This window comes from Microtus pennsylvanicus, chromosome 11 (genome assembly GCF_037038515.1).
Source record: "Microtus pennsylvanicus isolate mMicPen1 chromosome 11, mMicPen1.hap1, whole genome shotgun sequence".
NCBI classification, from domain to species: Eukaryota; Metazoa; Chordata; class Mammalia; order Rodentia; family Cricetidae; genus Microtus; species Microtus pennsylvanicus.
Window position 1 is genome coordinate 25,411,653 of NC_134589.1, and position 22,423 is coordinate 25,434,075.

General features: G+C 43.7%; 1 protein-coding gene across 1 annotated transcript; it reads right to left on the bottom strand.

The window, feature by feature from the left end:
- Nucleotides 1-4,194: 4,194 nt before the first annotated feature.
- Cbx1 (chromobox 1) lies at nucleotides 4,195-21,836 on the bottom strand. Its single transcript, XM_075990944.1, has 5 exons — nucleotides 21,613-21,836; nucleotides 11,240-11,414; nucleotides 10,593-10,770; nucleotides 9,397-9,491; nucleotides 4,195-5,749 (listed from the first exon to the last, which is right to left on the bottom strand). Exons 2-5 carry the CDS (start codon nucleotides 11,377-11,379, stop codon nucleotides 5,605-5,607), a joined length of 558 nt encoding a protein of 185 aa, XP_075847059.1. The 5' UTR covers nucleotides 11,380-11,414; nucleotides 21,613-21,836; the 3' UTR covers nucleotides 4,195-5,604.
- Between the last annotated feature and the right edge of the window lie 587 nt (nucleotides 21,837-22,423).

A 22,423-nucleotide genomic window follows, 5' to 3' on the forward strand; every position in this document is an offset into this window, starting at 1 on the left:
CCCAGGCTTTCATCCCAGCACTGCATGAACCAGGTATGAGGCAGTCCTCTAGTCCCAGTACTTGAGGAATGGCAGGAAGGTTAGTGGGTCATCATCCCCTACTATATAAAACCCCACCTCAAAACAATAAAGTCTTTAAATAACCTCCACATAACATCATGGTAAATGTATGCCCTCCCCCAATACATAAATCAAGGGATTGGGGAAACACCTTTTAGTAAAAAAGTGCTTGCCCCACAAGCAGGAGGACCTGATTGATGCCTTAACATCCCATGAAAAAACTGTTGATATAAGGCCTGTAAACCCAGTACTTGGGAGGTGGAGAAAGGAGGAATCAGGAGTTCAAGGACATTTTCAGCTACCTAGTAAACTCTCCTGTCTTAAAAAATGGGGAAGGGTGGGAAGATGGCTCATCAGTTAACAGCATTGATTGCTCTTCCAGAGGTTCAGTGTTCAATTCTCAGTAATCACAGGGTGGCTCACAACTATCTATAGTAGGGGGTCTGATGCCCTCTTCTGGCATAAAGGCATACATGCAGAGAAAATAATTTTTTTAAAATTAAAATCAGATGCTAAAATAGATTTTTCAATGCAAAAACCATGTGCCTCTACAATCTGAGTAGTTGGGAGGCAGTGGCAGAAAGATTTCAAGGCTGCAGAGATGGCTCAGTTGAGAAAGCACTTACCCCACTGGCTTGAGGCTGGGTTTTGGATCTCCAAAGTCCACAAAAGCCAAGTGGGAAAGGTGGCTGCCTTGACAAGCTCTATCAGTAAGTTCAGCAAGAGACACTGCCTTGAAGAGCAAGATTCTAACAAGCTCTGACAGTTATAGGTCACAAGAAACTGATAATAGCCTGGTATGTGGGTCCATAATTGTAAACCCAGCACCTGACAGGCCAAGGCATGATGAGAGTTCAGTGCTAACTTGGAGGACTTAGTGAGACCCTATCTACAAAGAAAAAAGGCTGGCGGTGGAGCTCATTTCGAAGTTGGGAGAACCCTTGGCTAGAATGCACAAGGCCTTGAGTTCAATTGCCCGTATTGCAAAAACAAATCCCAGCAAACACCCCTGCTGTCACATTAGTAAGTGCTAGGTCCATGATGGTGAGATTTCATGGAAGCCATCTATCATTTACGTATGTGTCTATGTGTGTGCACACGTATTGGGCTGCCTGTGGAGACCAGAAGAGGACAGTGATTCCCTGGGGCTATATGTGTATTATGTGATGGGAACTAAATTCTAGTCTTTTGTAAGAACAGCAAGCACTCCTAACTGCTGAGCCATCTCCCCAACTTTGTTGTACTGATTTATAATGAACAATTTTGCATATGTATCTACAACAATCACTTCAGACAAAATTACTCTTAAACTTTCTATCTGGAAATGTGCTAATTGGTCTTCAGAAAGTTGTAAGTAATCTCAGCATATCTGAGTTTGAGTTTAAGGCCAGCCTCGGCTACACAGATGAGACCTTGTTTCAAGACAGGAAAAAGAAAATTGTCAGGGAACACACATGCGCATCTCCCCTGAGGAGAATGGCAGATTATTTTTACAGTAAGGTTTCTCTGTGTAGCCCTGGCTGCCCTCAAACTCAAGAGTCTGCTGCCTCTAACTCCTGAGTGCTGGGATTAAAAGTGTGTTCTTCCACCCCTGCCTGTTGGGAAGATTTTATTTATTGAGACAGGGTTTCTCTAACAGCATTGGCTGTCCTAGAACTCACTCTGTAGAATAGGCTGGCCTTGAACTCAGAAATCTGCTTGCCTCTGCCTCCCCAGTGCTGACAACCATCCTTAACTCCAGTTGGAAAGCTGATACCTTCTGAATTCTGCGGGCACCAGGCCTGCATACAAAACACTCATACACGTAAAACAAAAGCATACCTCAGGCTGGAGAGATGGCTCAGAGGTTAAGAGCACTGGCTGAGTTCAATTCCCAGCAACCACACGGTGGCTCATAACAATCTGTAATGAGACCTGGTGCCTGCAGGCATACATACCAGCAGAACACTATCGTAATAAATCATTCTCTTAAAAAAAAGAAAAGGGGTGGATCTCTGTGAGTTCGAGGCCAGCCTAGTCTAGAAGAGCTAGTTTCAGGACAGGAACCAAAAAAGCTACAGAGAAACCCTGTCTCAAAAAACCAGAAAAAAGAAAAAAAGAAAAGGGGGAAAAAGGTGGTGGTGGCGCATGCCTTTAATCCCAGCACTCTGGAGGCTGGTCTAGAGCAAGTTCCAGGACAGCCAATGCAACCCAGAGAAAGTCTGTCTTGAAAAACCAAAAAAGGGGTGGTGGATGGAGATCTGAGGGAAGATCAAGTGTTCAAGGCCAGCCTGGGCTGGACTACATAGAAGACCCAGGCCCTTCAGCAACAAGCAAACCCTAACTAAATGACAAGCAGAGAGTGTGGGGGACTTGAAAGATGGTTCAGCAGTTTAGAGCACACACAGCTAGAAGACTCAGATTCAGTTCTCTGTACCCACATGGCAACTCACAACGATCTGTAACTCCAGTTCCTGGAGACTCAGTGACCTCTCAGCACCCAAGCAGCTCAAAACTACCTGTAAGTTTAGCTCCAGGGGAATCTAGGTACCTGCACTCCTGTACACACACACACACACACACAAACAGACAGGCTCACTGGTTAAACCAGCCCAATATCCATAGGGAGTTCCAGGCCAGCCATGGCTATACACCAAACGACAAAAAACCAAGCTGGGCAGTGGTGGCACACACCTTTAATCCCAGCACTTGGAAGGCAGAAGCAGGCAGATCTCTGAGTTTGAGACCAGCGTGGTCTACAAGAGCTAGTTCCAGGACAGGCTCCAAAACTACACAGAAACTGTGTCCTGAAAAAAAAAACAAACAAACCCAGACAAGAATAGAGCTGCTCTTGTGACACATGCCTATAACCCTAGTATTTGGAGGAACTAAGAAAAGAGGGTCACTGGGTTTAAGGTAATTCTGAGCTAAACAATAAATTTCAGGCTAGCCTGGGTTAGAGTAAAAACCGTCTTAAAATACATAAACAAAGAGGCTGGGGTTAAGAGCACTGACCGGTCTTCCAGAGGACCAGGGTTCAATTCCCAGCAACCATATGGGAGTTTACAACTGTCTGTAACTCTGGTTCCAGGGGAATCTGACACATTCATACCAATATGTATGAAGTTGCCCTCTGACTTTAACATCTATGTATATACAGGGCTGGAGAGATGATTCAGTGGATAAGAACACTGGCTGTGCTTCTAGAGGATCCTGGTTTGATTCCCAGCACTCACACTAGATGGGTCACAACAGTTTGTATCACATGCTCTCTTCTGGTCTTCAGACACTGGACACACAAGTGGTACACAGACAGATATGCAGGCAAAGCATCATACAATAAGAAACAGCAAGAAAGATCTATTCCTAGTTGGGCTCCAGAATTATTGGCAGAAAAAAAATGTCTTTAAGAAGACAGATGATTGGCTGGGGGTGGTGGCGCAAGCCTTTAATCACAAGCAGTTGGGAGGCAGAGGCAGGTGAATCTCTGTAAATTTGAGGACAGCCTGGTCTACGGAACTAGTTTCAGGATAGCCAGGGCAGTTACACAAACCTTATCTGGAAAAACAAAATAACAAAAAGCGTCAGTTTCTAAAACTTTTTGGAGTTGATTTCTGCTAATGCCATCCTTCCAACTGATTAAGCTAGTTCACATAACGCCTATTTTCAAGTGGGAAGTGTTACCAGTACATATTTCCCCAGCAATATGAAAGACAGAATATGCCAGTTCTTAAAATATGTACAGCAATTATTCAAGCATTTACTACATCAAAAACTTGAGACCAGCCAGGTGGTGGTGGCGCACACCTTTAATCCCAGCACTTGGGAAGGGAGGCAGAGGCGGGCAGATCTCTGTTGGGTTCGAGGCCAGCCTGGTCTACAAGAGCTAGCTCCAGGTTAAAAAAAATTAGGACATCAGATTTCAAGCCTGCAGTGTCCATCTACAGTCATTCATGAAGCCATGGTAGCTACTTCCAACAAGCTGAACTGACGCCAAGAGGGGTTTCTGATAACCAAATGCCATGATATATGCACCTGTGTAATCCCAATACTGGGAAGTAGACATAGGTAGATTCAAAGTTCCAAGCCAGAGTGGGCAACACAGGGGAAGGAGACCTGGTCTTTTTTAAAATAAAAAAAAAAAAAAGACAGAAATCAGGAATTATAAATCTATAGTTTTATTAAGACAAAAACTGACAGTATGGTATGAAGTTTACATTTAAACAAAATTTTCACATATATCTAACACATGCTTTAAAAGATTTTACAATGTAGTCCTAAATGCAGGTCTAGACAATACTAAAAATTGATGGATCTCATGATTCAAGACAGGATCTTGGACATCAGTTAATCTGAAGATCTTGTATTTTTAAATGAACCACTACCCCAATATGAAAGTTAATCTCCTGAGACCAGGGCTTGTAAAGTCATTCAACCCTTAATTGACTCAATGGAATTTGTGCTGTCAGTAACTGAACCTGCCACAAGCAGTTTCAGGGTTCATATCTGAAGAAAAAAAAAAAAAACCCAAAAACAAAAACCAAAAAAAAAAAAACAAACAAAACAAAAACCAAAACAAAAAAAAAAAACAACCCAAAAACAAACACCACACCAAAAAACAGAGGCTCCAAGAGTTTCCACCCTAAGAGCGCAGGCCCTCTGCTCCCATCTCCCATAGGCCCTCCTGCAATACTTGAGCCAGTGGCTTGGATGGACAAACTGATACTGTAACTTCGTAATTGGAGAAAGGTCTTTTTCTCCAATTTCAGGAATTAGCACCTCTAAGGCAGAATGATCTGCCTGCTTATACTCTCCAATAAAACTGTCCCTCCTCAGTCAGTTTCCATCTTCAAATGGCAGCTTTGGTAACTTGGGAACTGGCTTTGTCCTTTGTGGGCCACAATGAGCTCAGGTAGGGAGCACCTTGGCTGTAGGTTTCAGCATTCACAGATTTTTTAAGTCTCTCAAATCCTCATTAATGGTGCCAATATAATTTTTTGAAAAGGCAAAATATTGACATAGAACCAATTGATTAGTTAGCTGTTCTTTCTACTGTTTCACCATTTCCCCAATCAGGTCCCAAATTTTAACCAAAATGATTCCACCCATCTCCCTTCCTCCCTGCCCCAACCCTCCCACCCCTAATGAATATACCAGTAATAGCCAAAAACTACACACATGCTAGGCTGTAAAAATGCAGTTAACACTATTGGGAAGAAGGCTGTGGGTTGTGGAGATGCTCTTTGAAGATAGACAGTATCTTTGCTCTCCCACACCCCAGTTCTGCAGGTTTTGTCCTTCATGGAAGGCCCTCCGCTTTCTTAGCAAAGCGCAGAACGGGTTGCCTTGAAACACTTACCCCTTCCCCTCCACTGGGATGGGTGTGCAAACTATACAGCTTGAAACGAGTTAAAGCACTTGGGCTGCTGCAGGGCACAGAAACTATGCTGGCTCTTCAAAGGACATCTTCTCAAGCCACCTCTATGGTGTCAAGACAAGTAGAACTCCTTCCCTCCCCACTTGGAACCCACAGTCGAAGGTGACAGGGGCTGGCACTCAAGAGGGCTAATTCTTGTCGTCTTTTTTGTCATCATCCTCTGAGGGGTAGGAATGCCACGTGAGCCTTTCCTCATAGAAGGATATGACAACCTGTGGGCACTTGACATTGGCTTCCTTGGCAGGGACCAGGTCAGCCTCATCAGAGTTTTTCCTGCAGAACAAAGCACAAAGGAACTTTGAGATCAGCTGCTGTGGTCTCCTAATTCGGATCACCCAGGGAATAGGGCCTTAAAATTTGTCTAAATTTCAGAAACAAACTAGGAAAACAGGACGCAAGCTGCATTTCCTGGGTGGATTTTGTCACACGATACCCTCAAAGATTTTTCTTTCTCCTGACAAAAATCCCCTGTAGGGGACTTTGTCAAAAGATGAGTCACCTGATTCAACTAGTTCTTTGGAAAAGGTCAAAGAAAGCTTAATTCAGAGGGTGGATGGGAAGCAAAACTATATCCCAGCCCGTGCACACAGCTTTCTCTTTGTAAGAGGACTAATACTGATCAGGCAAAATCCTGCTCACTCATAACATACTGTTTAACACCACCACATGCCACCCGCACACTATCGCCATGTATTTTAAAATAGTGCTCCAACATGAGAAGGTAGAAAACAAAGGTACTGTGATGTAATTATTATTTTTCCAAATTTTCATAGCTTAAAAATCTGAAAATGATGCCGGGCGGTGGTGGCGCACGCCTTTAATCCCAGCACTCTGGAGGCAGAGGCAGGCAGATCTCTGTGAGTTCGAGACCAGCCTGGTCTACAAGAGCTAGTTCCAGGACAGGCTCCAAAACCACAGAGAAACCCTGTCTCGAAAAACCAAAAAAAAAATAAAAATAAAAATATCTGAAAATGGCATACATTATAGTAACTAGGAGTAAACTCCTATTCATTTATCCTCAGGTCACTGGGTCTGTCCCAGACAGAGGCAGCAGCATGGGGCAGGCCAAATACCGACAGAATCCCGGAACAAGAACAAGACTCCAGAGTCACAGGGAACCAGAGAATAAGCCAATATGGTTAAGCTTCCACAAGAAATACAAGAAGCCTAGGTGGTAGTGCCCCAGCACTTGGGAGGCAGAGACAGGTGGGTCTCTGTGGGTTCGAGGCCAGCCTGGTCTACAAGAGCTAGTTCCAGGGCAGGTAGGGCTGTTACGCAGAGAAACCCTGTCTCAAAAAGCCAAAAAATACCCAAGAAGATGGTGGAAAATGTACTTAAATCCTTATGGGGTATCTAACCTATAACTCTCTTTTAACTGAACAATTTTGGGATAAATTTAAGCCCTTTCACTATGTAAAAATATTTTCTATGTCCAGAAATAGACAGGTACCTCCACTTTCCTAGAAAATCAGGTTATAATAAAAATAATAATTTTATGTGTACGAGTGTTTTGTCTGAATTTATGTTATATACACCACATGTACACCTACACCCCTGGAGTCTCTGGAACTGGAGTTAGATAAGGTAGTGAGCTACAATGCGGGCATTGGGAACTGAACTTGAGTCATCCGGAAGAGATTATAAAAGTGCATGGATGTGGTATTAGGGATGGAAGCTAGAGTCACATGTATGGTAAGAAAGCCCTCTACAACTATATCCCGAGCCATGGGTGTAAACATACATCACTTTTTGCTGTTGTTTGTTTGAAATAGGGTCCCTCTGTCAGTGGTTCTCCATCTTCCTAACGCTGTGACCATTTAATACAGTTCCTCTTATTGTGACCTCAAGCATAAAGTTACTTTTGTTGCTACTTCGTAACATGATTTTACTGCAGTTATGAATTTTAATACAAATATGTTTTCCAATGGTCTTAGGTGACCCACAGACTAAGAACCACTGCTGAATATAGTTCTGCGACTTGATATGTAGACCGGGCTGGCCTCAAACTCAAGAGATCCACTTACCTCTACCACTGACTGCTGGGATCAAAGGCATGAACACACCTGGCCATGTGTAACTTTTTAAAACCTTGGGTTTTTTAATCAACATTCAGTATTTTAGAGGTGAGGGAGTAGATGCTAGGAATTAAAACATGGGCCTTGCACATACTCGGCAAGCCCTCTACCAGTAAGTCAAGTCCCTATCAAAAGGTTTGGATTTGTTTTCTGTTTTTGTAGGGTTGGGGATCAAAGCCACAGATTTTTATGTGTTAGCCACACCCCTAGCCCAAGACCCAAATCTTAACTTTAGATACAGCGGTTAAGATAACCAATGCCCACCTGGCAGTGGTGGCGCGTGCCTTCAATCCCAATATATGGGTTATTACAATATATATTACAATATATGGGTTATTATGCAATATATGGGTTATTACAGCTGGCTCTTAGGTGTGTGTGTTTATGCTTTTAAAACTTGATCTTGCTGGCACATGCCTTTAATCACAGCACTCGGGAGGCAGAGGCAGGAGGATCTTGTGAGTCCAAGGCCAGCCCAATCTATAAGAGCTAGTTCTAGGACAGGCTCCAAAGCTACAACTTCATCTTACTCTAGGTCAGGCTGGCCTCCAACTTTTGATACTTCCATTTTATCTGAGTACTGGGATTATAAATGTGTAGAACCACACCCTAAAAAATATGGAGATACTCCTGTGACTCACATTGGTCACTTGCAGGGCAAGTGTATTTTAGCTAGACTACTTAACACATCATATTATTCAGTTTTTCTTCTATAAGTTAGAAGAAATAAGCTAAATAAGGGTCAGAATCGGTAATACTGAAGGAACACACTGGAAGAAAATAAGTGGTTAGTTAATTATAACCCAGGTCTTCTTTACCTGAAGTTAACAAAACCTCGTCAATCATTATCTAGGGAAGAGCCACCATAGATACCAGTTCAGAGAAAGTTCTAGGCCAATCAAAGGACAAAGCCTTGACAATCCTATTTTAACTGGCGATGGCTTAACACTTACTCCTCCTAGTCCGTCAAGGTGGCATGTCCCTGTAATCTCAGCACAGTCAGGGGCAGGAGGATTTCAAGCTCAATGCAAGCCTAGGCTAGAGTAAAACTGTCTCAAAAAGCAAAAATCAAACAAACGTAAACTTTTACTAACTTGAACTCCTCTTCACTACTGTTTGAAAGTACTGTTATGTGCTGCTTGACAATGTTCTGGTCAGAAATAGACTGCAGATGAAAGATTTCCCATTGCTAGTTAAACTGTGGTTCATGCTAACCACAGAAACCCACTACTGTGCTGGCAGCACATAAAACAGCAAACACAAGCATGTTCAGCAGGTGATACTGGCTAGTGCTAACTAACTACCTACTGTTTCTCCTTAGACCAAGTCAGCACTATCACACTAGTATTTATAACAGAGAAGCAGGCTTACATTACGCTCAGTAACAGTAAACAGTAGAGGCTTTACTGACCCCTGCTGGCTGATTTTGAAAATTTAGAATCTTCAAAATAAATTCTATAAATTCTTTCCTAACCCTCAAACAAGAACAGAATCCTGCTTATGGGGTCAGCCTGGTCTTTACTAAGGAGGTGGCAGAGAAGGAGGGTGATTCAATCACATTTCAGAATTTTCTGTTTTACTCCACAGAACTGAAATGTGGTTCCTCTCCATAGTCTCTCCAACCTACAGACAGGGAAAAAAAAAATCTGTAAATCCTAAGGGCCCCTACCTGTAACTCATGAGTCCAGGTTTGTAGTCAGGCCGAGGTTCACTATCGAAGGACTATGTCATCTTAAAGATTTCACACCTGGGCGACTGGAATTTCGAAGGTCCAGCTCTTTCCTCTGGCATAGAACAGATGGGGAGAAGGAAAAAACAACCATACAGAGCCACTGGTAGACTCACCATTTCATCAGGAACATGAGTTCTCCACTGGAGTCAGTAGCTCCAATAATCCGCTCAGGCTCCAAACCCCGGGCAAAGCCTCGTGGCTTTTCTGACTGTAAAAACCAGATGGGCAGAACAATTTTATTAGCATACAGTTATATCCAGAATAATTATTTGTGTTTATTCAAAGGTAAATTACTTAAGATACTAAAGATAAAACATCTATATCTTTAGTGCTCAAAACACTGAAAGTGATCTATTGACAGGAAATGAATTCAGTTACTGCCATGAGTCTCCAGTAACTGCTACATGTTACCATTCTTTTTTAAAAAGATGATTTTACTTATTTTATGAATGAGTGCTCTATCTGCATGTACGCCTTTATGCCAGAAGAGGGCATCAGATCCCACTATAGATGGTTGTGAGCCACCATGTGGTTGCTGGGAGTGGAACTCAGGACTTCTGAAGAGCAGTCAGTGCTGAGTTATCTCTCCAGCCCCCTGCCTCATCATTCTTGTGCCATGGATAAAAAGATTAGATTAGATCACTTTACAAGAGTAAGTCCCAAATCCTTTTTGTTGTTGTTCTTTTGTGTGTTCACTGAGACCCAATCTCCTATAGTCCAGGCCCTTGTCTTTGATCTTCCTGTGCTAGGATTACAGGTGTGTCTATGGTTGGCCCCCCAAATCCTTTAAAACATTAGCTTATTTCTGAAGGACAGAGAGGACATGCATGACTGCTGAGATTCAAAGGGAGAAGTTCAAGCATGGTAGCCCATAACTGTAATCCCAACACTTAGAAGGCTAAGAAAAATTGCCACAAGTTTGAGGCCAGCCTAGGCTACATATTGAATTATAGGTCAGCCTAGGCTTCTATACAAGAAGAAAAAAAGATATTTATTTATCTAAAATAAGTAAATAGGGGGCTGGAGAGATGGCTCAGTGGTTAAGAGCACTGACTGCTCTTCCAGAGGACCCGGGTTCAATTCCCAGCACCCACATGGCAGCTCACAACTGTCTGTAACTCTAAGATCTGACACTTCACACCAATGCACATGAAATAAAGTTAAATAAACCATAAAAATATTAAAAAAAATAAGTAAATAAAAATTTACAAGAAAAAAAAAGGGGGTGGACAGGAGAGAGATGAGGTAAGATCAAACTGCTGGAATGATCTGGCCTCTGGCTGCAGAAGATTCCTATTCCAAGTCTCACCTCTTCTTTCTTCTTCTTTGGTTTGCTTTCTTCCCCCTTATCTTCAGAATCAGAATCAGCTTTGCGCTTGCCTCCCTCTGATTTGTCTGTCTCATGAGCTGTTTTCTGTGACTGTAGAAACTCAGCAATAAGGTCAGGGCAATCCAGGTTCTCTTCTGGCTCCCATGTGTTGTCCTCACTGAAATCAGCAAGATAACAAGTCATGCTTCCACTTACGTCAACATTTTTAACTAAGAGCCAGTCTTGAAAGAGAGTTAAATGATAATGAACAGCTCATTTCTCTTCAAAATTGAGAACTTTCCTAGTAGGGGAGGGTACAGACCAAAAGGCTTAGAAATTTGCCTTTTTCAAGGAAAGACTACTTTTTTTGAAAAAGTGGGCTATCTGCTCCTCAGAATCACTGTCGTGGACTGGCAAGATGATTTAACTCTCATCCTAGGGCTTACATGGCACACATGCGCACATACATAAATATAGCAAAACAAAAGCCTGTCATATATTATAGTACTCTGCATGTAGATCCTTCCTCAGTAGACTATCAGCTGTGGAGTTCAGGACTGAACCAAGGTATACCCACCACAGATGAGGTAAGAAGCATATCATGACTCCTCATAGCAACTGAACTGACTTGTGTCAATAAAACTTACTCTGAGAAACCCTTCCACTTTAGAAGATATTCCACTTTGCCCTTGACAACTCGTCGATCGAGAACTTTTTCCACTACATATTCTTCTTCCTCTTCTTCTAGTACCTCCTCCACTTTCTTCTTGTTCTGTTTTTTTCCCATAGCACCCGCCAGCTTTCCGGTGTAAGGTGACACTGCTGAAGTGACAAAGGAGATAAAGGCCGTCAGGGCACAGGTACTGGGTAAATCCTGATAGTGGGGAACCACAGGGGATGAACACTGCTTAGAATGCTCTACCTACCTCCAATTCACAACCACGTTTTGAGGTTTGCTAAGAAGTTAGCCACAATTATTAATTTCACAGCAAAATTAATGCCTTTTCTGGGCAAGGACTTAATATGAAGCCCAAGCTGTCCTCAGCTTCCTAAGTGTTAGAATTACAGATATATACTACAATGTGTGGGAAGGATTTATAAATTCTTATATACATTTACAACTTTTATACTAAGTCTAATTTATATTAACACCTAATATCCCTTTACCACAAAATACTATGTTGAATCAGCTATATATATTTAATTATCTAACTTTGGGGGTGGGGCACAGACGGACAGGATCTCATATAGCCCAGGCTGGCTTTGAACCCCTGATTTGGTCTCTACCTTTCAAGTACTGGAATTATAAGATGTGTGCTGCCATGTCCAGCTAAAAAAGTCCCTTTATTTTTCACTTCGCTTTTCTTGAATGCCACCATAAATTCACAGCTTAAACTTAAAAAATTCTTTTCCTGCATTTACTCACTTAGTATGTATATGGGTGTCATGAGGTCAAGGAACAATTTGTGGGAGTCAGCTCCATATGGTTTTTGGACTTGGCTAAGCCACCTTACCCAGGTTGGCCTGGAACTTGAGTTATAGCAGAACATGACCTTGAACTTATGATCCTCTGTCTCTTCCTCCCTGAGCGCTGGGATTACAGGTATACACCACATCCACCTATATGGTGCTAAAAGATTGAACCCAAGGCTTTGTGAACTATACAAGAAAGGCAAGAGAGCACTCTGTCAACTGTGCTCCAGCTAACTTCCATTGTTCCCCTTTGGCAGTACTAGGAATTAAATCGTGGGTTTCAAGAATGCTAGGCATTAAGCTGCAGCTCTAAATCACTGTTTTTTGACCTAGTTTACGTTATAATTTATTTCTAAGACTCAGGCCTGCTTAGAAAAGGCACCAGAATAGCTGTTTATTTAAGCTGAGTATTGTAATAATTTAGAAAACAAGCAGGGGGACAAGAGGAAGGCAGCTACCACTGATACCGTATAGTTGATCTTCCTCGAGGCAAGACAACTTGTACCATTGGTTCTCTCCTTCCACCTTCACATGGGTTCCACATAAAAAAACAAGACCATCTGGCTTGCATGGCGAGTGCTTTACCTTGTAGGTCCTGAGTTTTATTCTTTCCTAAAACACGCTTTGGGCTGGAGAGATGGATCGGCAGTTAGGAGTACTGGCTGCTCGTCTAGAGGACCTGGGTTCAATTCTCAGCACCCACATGGCAGCTCACAACTGTCTGTAACTCCAGTTCCAGAGGATCAGACACCCTCACACACACACTCAGGCAAAACACCAATACAGATGAAATAATTAAAAACAACAACACATTGGGCTGGAGAGATGGCTCAGTGGTTAAGAGCAGACAATGCTGAGTTCAATTCCCAGCAACCACATGGTGGCTCACAACCATCTGTAATGAGGTCTGGTGCCCTCTTCTGGCCTACATACAGACAGAATATTGTATACATAATAAATTAAAAAAAAAACACACAACAACACATGAACACAACACACACCCACACATATATGTATGGCTTGTTCTTTCATGTTGAGACGTTGAAGTTGGTTTTGTTTGATGAAAATCCCCAAATGTGGCTGGGGATACAGGTCAGCTGGTGGAGAGCTTGTCTCACATGAATGAATTTCTGCATTTTACCCCAAAAAACTGGGCATGGTGGTGCACTAGTACGTGTGACCCTACCAGAAGAACCAAGGAGTTCAAGGTTATCCTTGTCTATATACTACCCTAACTCAGGAAACTCATGGGGACACACACACACATTTTATATACACACACTTTTTTCAGCCCCTCCCAACAGGCGTTCTTTGTATAGAGCCTGTCCTGGAACTCTGTAGACCAGGTTGGCCTCTAACCCACTGAGATCCTCCTGCCTCTGCCTCCTGATGCTGGGATTAAAGGTGTGTGTCACCACTACCCAGTTTATATTTTTTCTAGTATAAATTTTTTTAATTCCTGCCAGGTGGAGGCTGTGATGCACTCCTTCAATCCCAGCACTCGTGAGGCAGAGGCAGGCAGATCTCAGTGAGTTAGAGGCCAACTTAGTCTACAAACCAAGTTCCAAGATAGCAAGGACTGTTACATAGAGAAACCCTGTCTCAAACAAAACAACAACAACAAAATAAAATTAGTTCTCTATAAATCTCTTACCTTTAGTATATTCAATTCTGATATTTTAGTTGTTTTTTTTTAAATTATTTTCTTCCTTCCTTTCTTTCTTTTCTGAGACATTGTTTCTTCTTTTTTTCCCTGGCTATCCTGGAACTTGCTCTGTAGACCAGAGCGATATCCCATTTCCCAAAACATTCTTGGGTGCCATATTATAAAGTGTTCAGAATACCTTTAATGAAAAAAGTGCCCAAAAGCCTTAAAATTACCAATTTGTGTCAGTAGATGGTGCTGTAACATACCACAGTAAAACAAAATTGGCTAAAATCTTAGAAATGGATGATCAATTATCCAGAACGAGATATAAAGAATGAAGCAGATGGGCCAGGTGTGGAGGCACAGGCCTATAATCCCACAATACGGGAGGCAGAGGCAGGGGAATAAGGAGTTTAAGGTCAACGTGGACTAGATTGAGGATTTTGTCTCAATCTCCTCACCTCCCCAAAGGAACATGGCAAAAAAACAATACCCCAATCTGGGGATAAACTGTTATTACCAGGGTCCTTGGACCAAGTTTTACTATATATGTAGAAACTCAAATTCTAGATATTGTGCTGAATTCTAGAGACTCAAGAAAATAAGAAATGGTCCCTACCTCTCTGAAGCTTAATGTAAGAAAAAAAAGGGCAACTTTTCCAAAGCTCAGAGGTAATCTGAACTTGACATTATGCTATCCAAGAATGTTTTGGAAAACTGGACTCGGTAGTATAATGTTTAGCTTGTACATGAGTCCTTTGGTGTAACTCCCAGCAATGGAGAAAACAAACAAACAAACAAAACCATGCACAAAAGTGCCTATAATTGCAGGAGGTTTAATAGGAAAGGCAGGAAGGTTCCAAGTTATAGGCAACCTGAGCTATAAGAGCACACACATACACACATAATAAAAGAATTTTAAAAAATTATTGTGCATGATGTATGACAGATATATGTGGGTGCATATACACCACAGTTTGAGTATGATGGTCAAAGGACAACTTTCAGGAAGCTGGCTTTCTCCTTCCAACAAGGTTGTTTGTTCATATAGAGTTTCTCTCTATAGCCCTGGCTGTCCCAGAACTCTCTGTATATTTTCCTGCCTTTGCCTCCGGAGTGCTGGGATTAAAGGCGAGTGCCACCTCTGCTTGACCCAGTGAAAGTTCGAAGGATGAAATTCAGATCAATACTTTTGCACAGCAAGCATTTTTACTCACTGAGCCACCTTGCTGCCCCTCTCTCCCACCCCAGGATTTCTGTGTTGTCTTGGCTGTCCTGGAACTCGCTCTGTAGAGCAGGCTGGCCCCGAGATCTGCCTGCCTGTGCCTTCCGAGTGATTAAAATTAAAAGCATGGGTCAAAGAAAGAACATTGTAATTTTTCTCATGAACCTTCCCTGGGGCCAACTATTTATATATACAGAAGAGGGCTGGCAGACTTGACCTGCGTTCCACCTTCAGATCCTACAAGGTGGCAGGAAGAGAACCAACTCCGGACAGACTGCCATCCATGCACCAGCATGTGCATGCCTGTATATACACACACAAACACAAGTTTAAAAGTTTTATGAGGAATAATGCTTGCTGTTTTTCTTTCAGGTAGAGATTAAATCTAAGACCTTGCATGTGCTAGGTTTTTTTTTTCTTTTTTTTTAAGTTTTTCGAGACAGGGTTTCTCTGTAGCTTTGAAGCCTGTCCTGGCACTAGCTCTTGTAGACCAGGCTGGCCTAGAACTCACAGAGATCCGCCTGCCTCTGCCTCCCGAGTGCTGGGATTAAAGGCGTGCGCCACCACCACCCGGCAATGTGCTAGGTTTTTAAGCATTCTATCACTGAACCACATCACAGCCCCTTATTTTCAGACACTCTTGCTAAACTGCCCAGATGGCTTTAAACTTGAGCTCCTCCTGCCTCTGAATCAGAATAGTTGGGATTGACTGTGTACTACATCTAGTTCTTAATATATGTGTCTGTATTATATTTACTGTTTTATTTTGTGTGTATGTGTATTAGACACAAAATTAAGCATTTTGTTTGGCTTCAAGTTTGTATTAACTATTCAAAGAAATAGGAAAGGCACAAGAAACCTGTGAAGCCATTGTAGACACAGGTTCCAGTTGACAAAAGCATGGGCAAAGGCTGGGGAGGGATCTCAGTTGATAAAGCACTTATCATGCAAGCATGAAGATCTGAGTTGGATCTCCAGGCCACTTCTAACACAGGCACAGGGGTGTGTGTTTCTAATTTCAGGGCAAGGGAGGCAGAAATGCGTAGAGCTACCTAAGAACCTCTAGGATACCTATATGCAGACATACAGCTACACAAAGACAGAAGTGGAAGGGTCCATCTGTGATCCTAGAGATAGATCTTCCAGATGACTTGAGTTGGGCTCTGTAACTCTAACTCCAGTTCCAGGGGATCTGACACCTCTGGCCTCCCCAGGCACCTGCATACATCCACATGCAGACACACAGCTACACAAAACCAGAAGTGGCAGGGTGCATCTGTAATCCTAGAGACAGAACTGCTAGGAAACTCACCGGTCAGTTAGCCTAGAGTACAAAGCCTAACAGAAAAAGAGATCCTGCCTCAAATAAGATGGATAGAGTCTAACCACCACATGCATTAAGGCGCGCGCACATACACACACACTTTTTTTTTTAAACCCATAAAACTGCTGGGCGTGGTGACACATACATTTAATCCCAGCACTAGGAGAATGGGGGGCAGAGGCAGGTGAGTCTCTTAAGAGTTTGAGGACAGCCTGATCTACAGAGTTGAGTTCCAGGACGGCTAAGACTATACACAGAGAAACTCTGCCAAGGGAGGAAATAAAGTTACTGATAACTGTGATCCTCCTATAGTGGATGCTAGTAACTGAGGGTCCTCTGTAAGAACAATATACTTTTTTTGGTGACAGGTTTCTCTATGTAGCCTTGGCTGGCCTGAATCTCAAGAGACCTGCCTGCCCCTGCCTTCCCAGTGCTGAGGTTAAAGGTGGCATGGCCCACTGCACCCATTACAACACACATTCTTAACTGGGAGTGCAGATGTGCACATGTGGAAGTTTGAGGACAACCTGGCTAGAGTTAGCTCTCTCCTTCAATCTTTGTTTTCCTGAGGCTAAATTTCTTGTTTCTTCATGCTATACTGTATGACCCAGGCTATCTGGCCGCCTAGCATCTGGACAATTCTTCACTCCACCTCTCATCCTGCTGTAAAAGGTACTCAAGTCTGAACCATTTTACTAACTGAGCCATGCATGACATTTGCCAGCCCCTTAGATCTCCATTCTCAGCATTCAATGGTATGCATAAAGATGCCTGAACTCTTCTTTTGTTTTTTGAAACAGGGTTTCTCCGTCTAGCATTTGGTGTCCTGGAGCTCCCTTTGTAGATTAGACTGGCCTCAAACTCAGAGACCGCCCCTCCACACCTCTGCTTCCCAAATGCTAGGATTAAATGTGGGCCGCTACCACACCACATCCCGTCAGATTCTTAACTTTGTTGTTGTTGTTGTTTTGTTTTTTGAGACAGATTTCTCTGTAGCTTTGGAGCCTGTTCTGGAACTAGCTCTTGTAGACTAGGCTGGCCTCGAACTCAGAGATCCACCGGCCTCTGCTTCCCTAGTGCTGGGATTCCACCCTGCTATTCTCTAAACAAGTGCAATACTTAACAAGTGCAATACAGACTCTTTTTCCATAACAACCATACTGGGGTGGGGCAGATGGCTCAGCAATTAAGAGCTCTTGCTGCACTTACAGAGGATCGACTGAGTTTGCTTCCTATCACAACTGTGTAACTCTAGCTCTAGGGGACCCCTCTCCTGGCCTCTGCAGTATCCCCGCGTACACACACCCACACTGAGCTACAAAATTTCAACAAACAAACAAAATCTCAGGGCTGGAGAGGTGGCTCAGTAGTTAAGCGCACTGGCTGCTCTGCTCTTCCAGCACTCACAAGGGGCGTATAAACACACCGTATTGTTTCATTCAGTCAGAACCCTAGTTTCTTCAAGACCTAGCCTAAATGGTATTTCTCCCATAAAGCTCACCCAACCTAACCAAATATTTCTCCTTCCCTTGGGATCCCCAAAACATTTTGTTTCTATTTTCCCTCAGAATTCTGAGCCCTGTGCAAATTATGAACATTGTATGCCTAACAAAGAAAGATGTTTCAAAACCAAATAATCAGGAAATCAAAGTACAAAGCTGTAAGCTTTTTAGGAGTGACAATCAAGAAACCAGAACTGAAAACAAGGACAAGGTATCTTTGCTATAATAACTGGCAACTACACACCAGTAATCAAAACAGAAATGAAGGCACACACAGTAGTACAGTATGCTTTGGTGCCAGTCACATTTCCAAACTGTTTTTAGTTGGCTTTTTATTTGGCTGTTTGTGAAGCAAATGTTTTCCAGATGCAAATCTGGATGAAAAACAGGAACCATGTACACACTAAACAGGAGTAGTAGTTTGTTTCTGCTTTTTGAGCATGGTTGTGGGAGCAGAATTGGTTGGAACAGATTAAATCCAGAGCAAATTCACATGCCCCCCTCCCCTTGTTTGTGCCAGGGTCTCAACTCTGTAGCCTAGGTTGGCCTCAAGTATGTGATTCATCTTTTTACCTCCGACACCTGTATTTAGTGTTTGTAGCAGGGAGCACAGGGACAGAGGGTAACTTTCAGAAGGCAGGTCCCTCCTTCTAATATGTCGGTCCTCGGATCAAACACAAGTTATTAATCAGGCTTTGTGGGAAATGCCTTTTTCCACCAAGTTAGCTAGAAAGTCTAGCCTGTTTTTTCAGACAGAGTATTACTTTATAGTCCAGGCTGGCATGGACTCATTATTTAGACCAGGCTTTCTTCAAACTTGAGGGAAGTTTTCCCTGTGCAGCTTCCTTCAGCCGTAGCTATCCTGGAACTTGCTCTATAGACCAGGCTGGCCTCGAACTCAGAGATCTGCCTGCCTCTGCTTCCTAAGTGTTGAGAGATTAAAGTCATAAGCCAACATCGCCTGACATTAAGGATTTTATAGTACAGCTCAATGACAGAGCACATGAGTTTTGGAGTTCAATTCAGTACACTTTCACCACCAGAAAAAGAAAACAAAAACCAGCCCAACGTTCCCCAAATTTAGTCTAGAAGCTGTAGAAAGCTTGCCAAACTTGGATGCAGTTCAGTGTGCCTGTTTGTCTAACATGTAAAAGGCCCTGGATTCAATTCTTTAGATTGCAAAAAGTAAGCAAAGACACACACATAAAAATAAAACTAAACTAGGTATGGTGGTACATACCTATAATCTCAGTTCAAGGCCAATCTGGGCTACATAGTGAGTTTTAAGCCAATTTGGGACATAGAAAAGAAAATCTACACATACCAATTTCTGCTAGGTCTAGTTCCCAAAATTTAGAAAATGGGGCTATCAAACTGGTTCAGTGGGTAAAGGTTTCTGTCTTAAAAGCCTAACAGCCAGAGTTCAATCACCAGAATTTGCCTAACAGTACAAGAGGAGGCCAAAGTTGTTCTTTCATCTCCACAAGTATATCATGGCACACTCCCTACCCCACTTTTAAAAAAACTAAACAACACTGAGTGTGCTGGTATACTTAATTCCAGCACTTAGGAGACAGAGGCAGGGAGGACTCTGTGAATCTGAGACCAGACTGTTGTGTGTATCAAGTTCTAGGACATCCAGAGATAGTCTCAGAACCTGTCTCAAAATATAAAACAATAAAGACATAAATATAAAAAACACCTTTAACCCCAATAGTTGAGGGGCAGAAGCAGCAGACCTCTGAGTTCGAGGCCAGCCTGGCCTACAGGGTGAGTTCCAAGACAGCCAGGGCTACACAGAGAAAAACAAAAAGGGCCTTTTACTCCGAAAGAATTGTCCAGAGGGCTGCAGATGTAGTTTAGCAGGTAGAAGTGCTTCGCATGGAAGTCTGATGGGTGAGCTTGATCCCCTGAACCCATGGTAGAATGAACTTCTCAAAATTATCCCATACACCATGTGCACACAGTATTTTACCTGCTCAGAAAAATACCTAGGAGGGTAAAAATTTACCAATTTTAATATTATTTATAAAAGAGTGACCAATCAGAAAACCAGAAGTGACTGAAGATCTCCCATCGTCACAAATCTTTACTAAGGAGCAAGTGGTTTCAACATGGGGTTTCCCCTAGGCCTGGACCTCCTGCACGACTGGAGTCTTTTCAATATACCATTTTTCATATCTAGCTAGAAAGCATCAAAGGAGGGGCACAGGCACTAATTTCTTGATCGCAGTCATACATCTATCCCAAAACCTTAGATCGCTTGAAACTATTCCAAACTGCTGACATGATTCTTAACCCCAAACTGGAGAGGATACCTTATGTTCTAGTAAAACTCATTCTTTTTTCTTGGTGTTTTGAGACAGGGTTTCTCTCAGAGCTCTAACTGCCCCTGCTTCCCAAGTACTGGGATTAAAGGCCTGTGCCACCACCACCCAGCAGTAAAACTCATTTTTAAGAATTATTTTGAACACAATTCAGTGGCAGATAACTTGGGAAAAGTAAGTTCCATATTTCATATACTTTTTAAAAATTTATTTCATTTGCACTGGTATTTTGCCTGCATGTATGTCTGTGTGAGGGTGTCATGGAGTTAGAGACAGTTGTGAGCTGCCATGTGGGTGCTGGGAATTGAATCCAAGTCCTCTGGAAGAGCAGTCAGTGCTTTTAACCTCTGAGCCATCTCTCCAGCCCTCATATACTTTTTTTTTTTTTTTGTAAAAATAGTATTACTGTGTGTGCCAACGCCTGCTTTTGTGGGTTCCTGCCATATCCTCATGTGTAGCTCGGAGGACAATTTTCTGGAATAGGTTCTTTCTTTCCACGTTTACCTGGGATCCAGGGGTTAAACTGAGGTCTTTCAGATTGGCAAGAGCAAACACTTTCCATCTGATGAATCTTGCCTTTTTCTTACAGCCTCCCAACTCACACTACAGACCCCTTACTAGGCAGAAAGTGGCCCCTTTACTGGAATTAAAGGAAGGTCTTGAACTTCTGACCCTCTGTGCTAAGATTACGTATACATGCCACCACACACCCAGCCAGCTATGTGGTACTGGAGATTGGATCCAGGGGTCTGCAGCCCACTAGGCACACACTCTGCAAACTAAGCTACACCCCCCCCCGAAGCACCCCCTTTCTCTTCCTATTTTACACGATCATGCTCTGGACCTCCACTTTCCTTATCCCAAGAACTCCTTTACACAAGGTCAAGAAAATGTCCGACCCCTCGCTCCCAGATTTGTTCAACAGATCTCTTCTCCATTAGCGCACCTTGAGCAGCCCAAGCCCCCTTGTCCAAGTTTCCTGTAAGTTACTTCTTCGTGACCCTAGCAAGAGAAATTCCTCCGATAGTGTCAGTTGGACTCAATACCCTCAGGTTCCCTTTCTTTCCTCCGAGCGCTACCGGGATTACCCGCGGCTGCCACCGTGTCCGCTTTCTCGGGTTACATTTCTAAACCTTTAGTGGACGAAGAGTGATCCGTGCCATGCACACTCAAAGCGCCAAGCCTGTCCCCTTCTCGAGGTCCTAAAGTTTTCCTTCTCCCGCCCAACTCCAGAGTCGCTCACTGGAGTCGAACAATTCTGTCCAGCTCGTGAAGAGCTGACCCAGCGACGGCTCGGCTCTTCAGGAACCACTTGGCTCCCGGGCTCTGGATCCGCTGCCCCGCCCTCTCCAGAATCCCGCAACCCGCGAGCTCTGCGCGGGAAGCGGACTTGTCCGGCGCTGGGCCCGGCCGCGCCCCCAACTCCTCTCGCTCCAGTCTTCCGTTCCGGGCCCTCGCCCGCCCGCGGCCTCCCGCCGCCGTCGCGCCCCCCCCCCCCCCGCCTCCAGCCCGCCTCTTCACCTCGTAGCAGCGCCCGAGAGTCCGAGAGGAATCGGTACCGCGCTCTTAGCGCGTGGCGTCGGGCGGCCCGAGGGAGTAGCGCCCAGAGGAGCAGAAAGCCGGACCGCCGCAGTCGAACGCCGAGCTGAAGCGGCGTACCGCAGGCCCCACCAGCGGCCCTCCCCTCAGCCGAACAAAAGAGCCTCTCACTCTGCGCTGCCCGCCGCCTGCACCGCGCAGACGCGATGACCCGCCACACGGCATCATGGGACTCGGGGGGTGGGGTGGAGGTCTGTCCAAGACTACAAGTCCCAGAGTGCCGCGCGAGGCACTTTCAAGGGCTGTCGGGTGTTTTCTTAGTTTTGTTTTTCTTTTAAACTGGAAAGGCGGGGTCGACTGTAGTCTAGAAAGTTTGTAGGTAGTGGTGGGGTTTTGTTTGTTTCATAACAGGGTGTGTAGCCCAGCTGGCTTCGAACTCGTGGCCTTTCTTTTGCCTCAAGATTACAGGCGTCCACCACTATTCCTTAGTCAGTCTACCCAGAACTCGTGTGTTTGGAAACTAGCCCCTTGATATTTGATACCGAAAACCATTTGTCTCTGGGCAGTTCTATAATTAACAACCTCTGCCATTAAAAGATAATCTTAACTGCCAGGTGCGGTGGTGCACAGCTTTAATCTCAGCACTCTGGAGGCAGAGGCAGGCAGATTTCTGTGAGTTTGAGGCCAGGCCAGCCTGGTCTACAAAGCGAGTTCCAGAACAGCCAGGGGTACACAAAGAATCCCTGTCTTGAAAAAAAACCTTAACATATTCGTTGCCTGAGATTTATCAAAT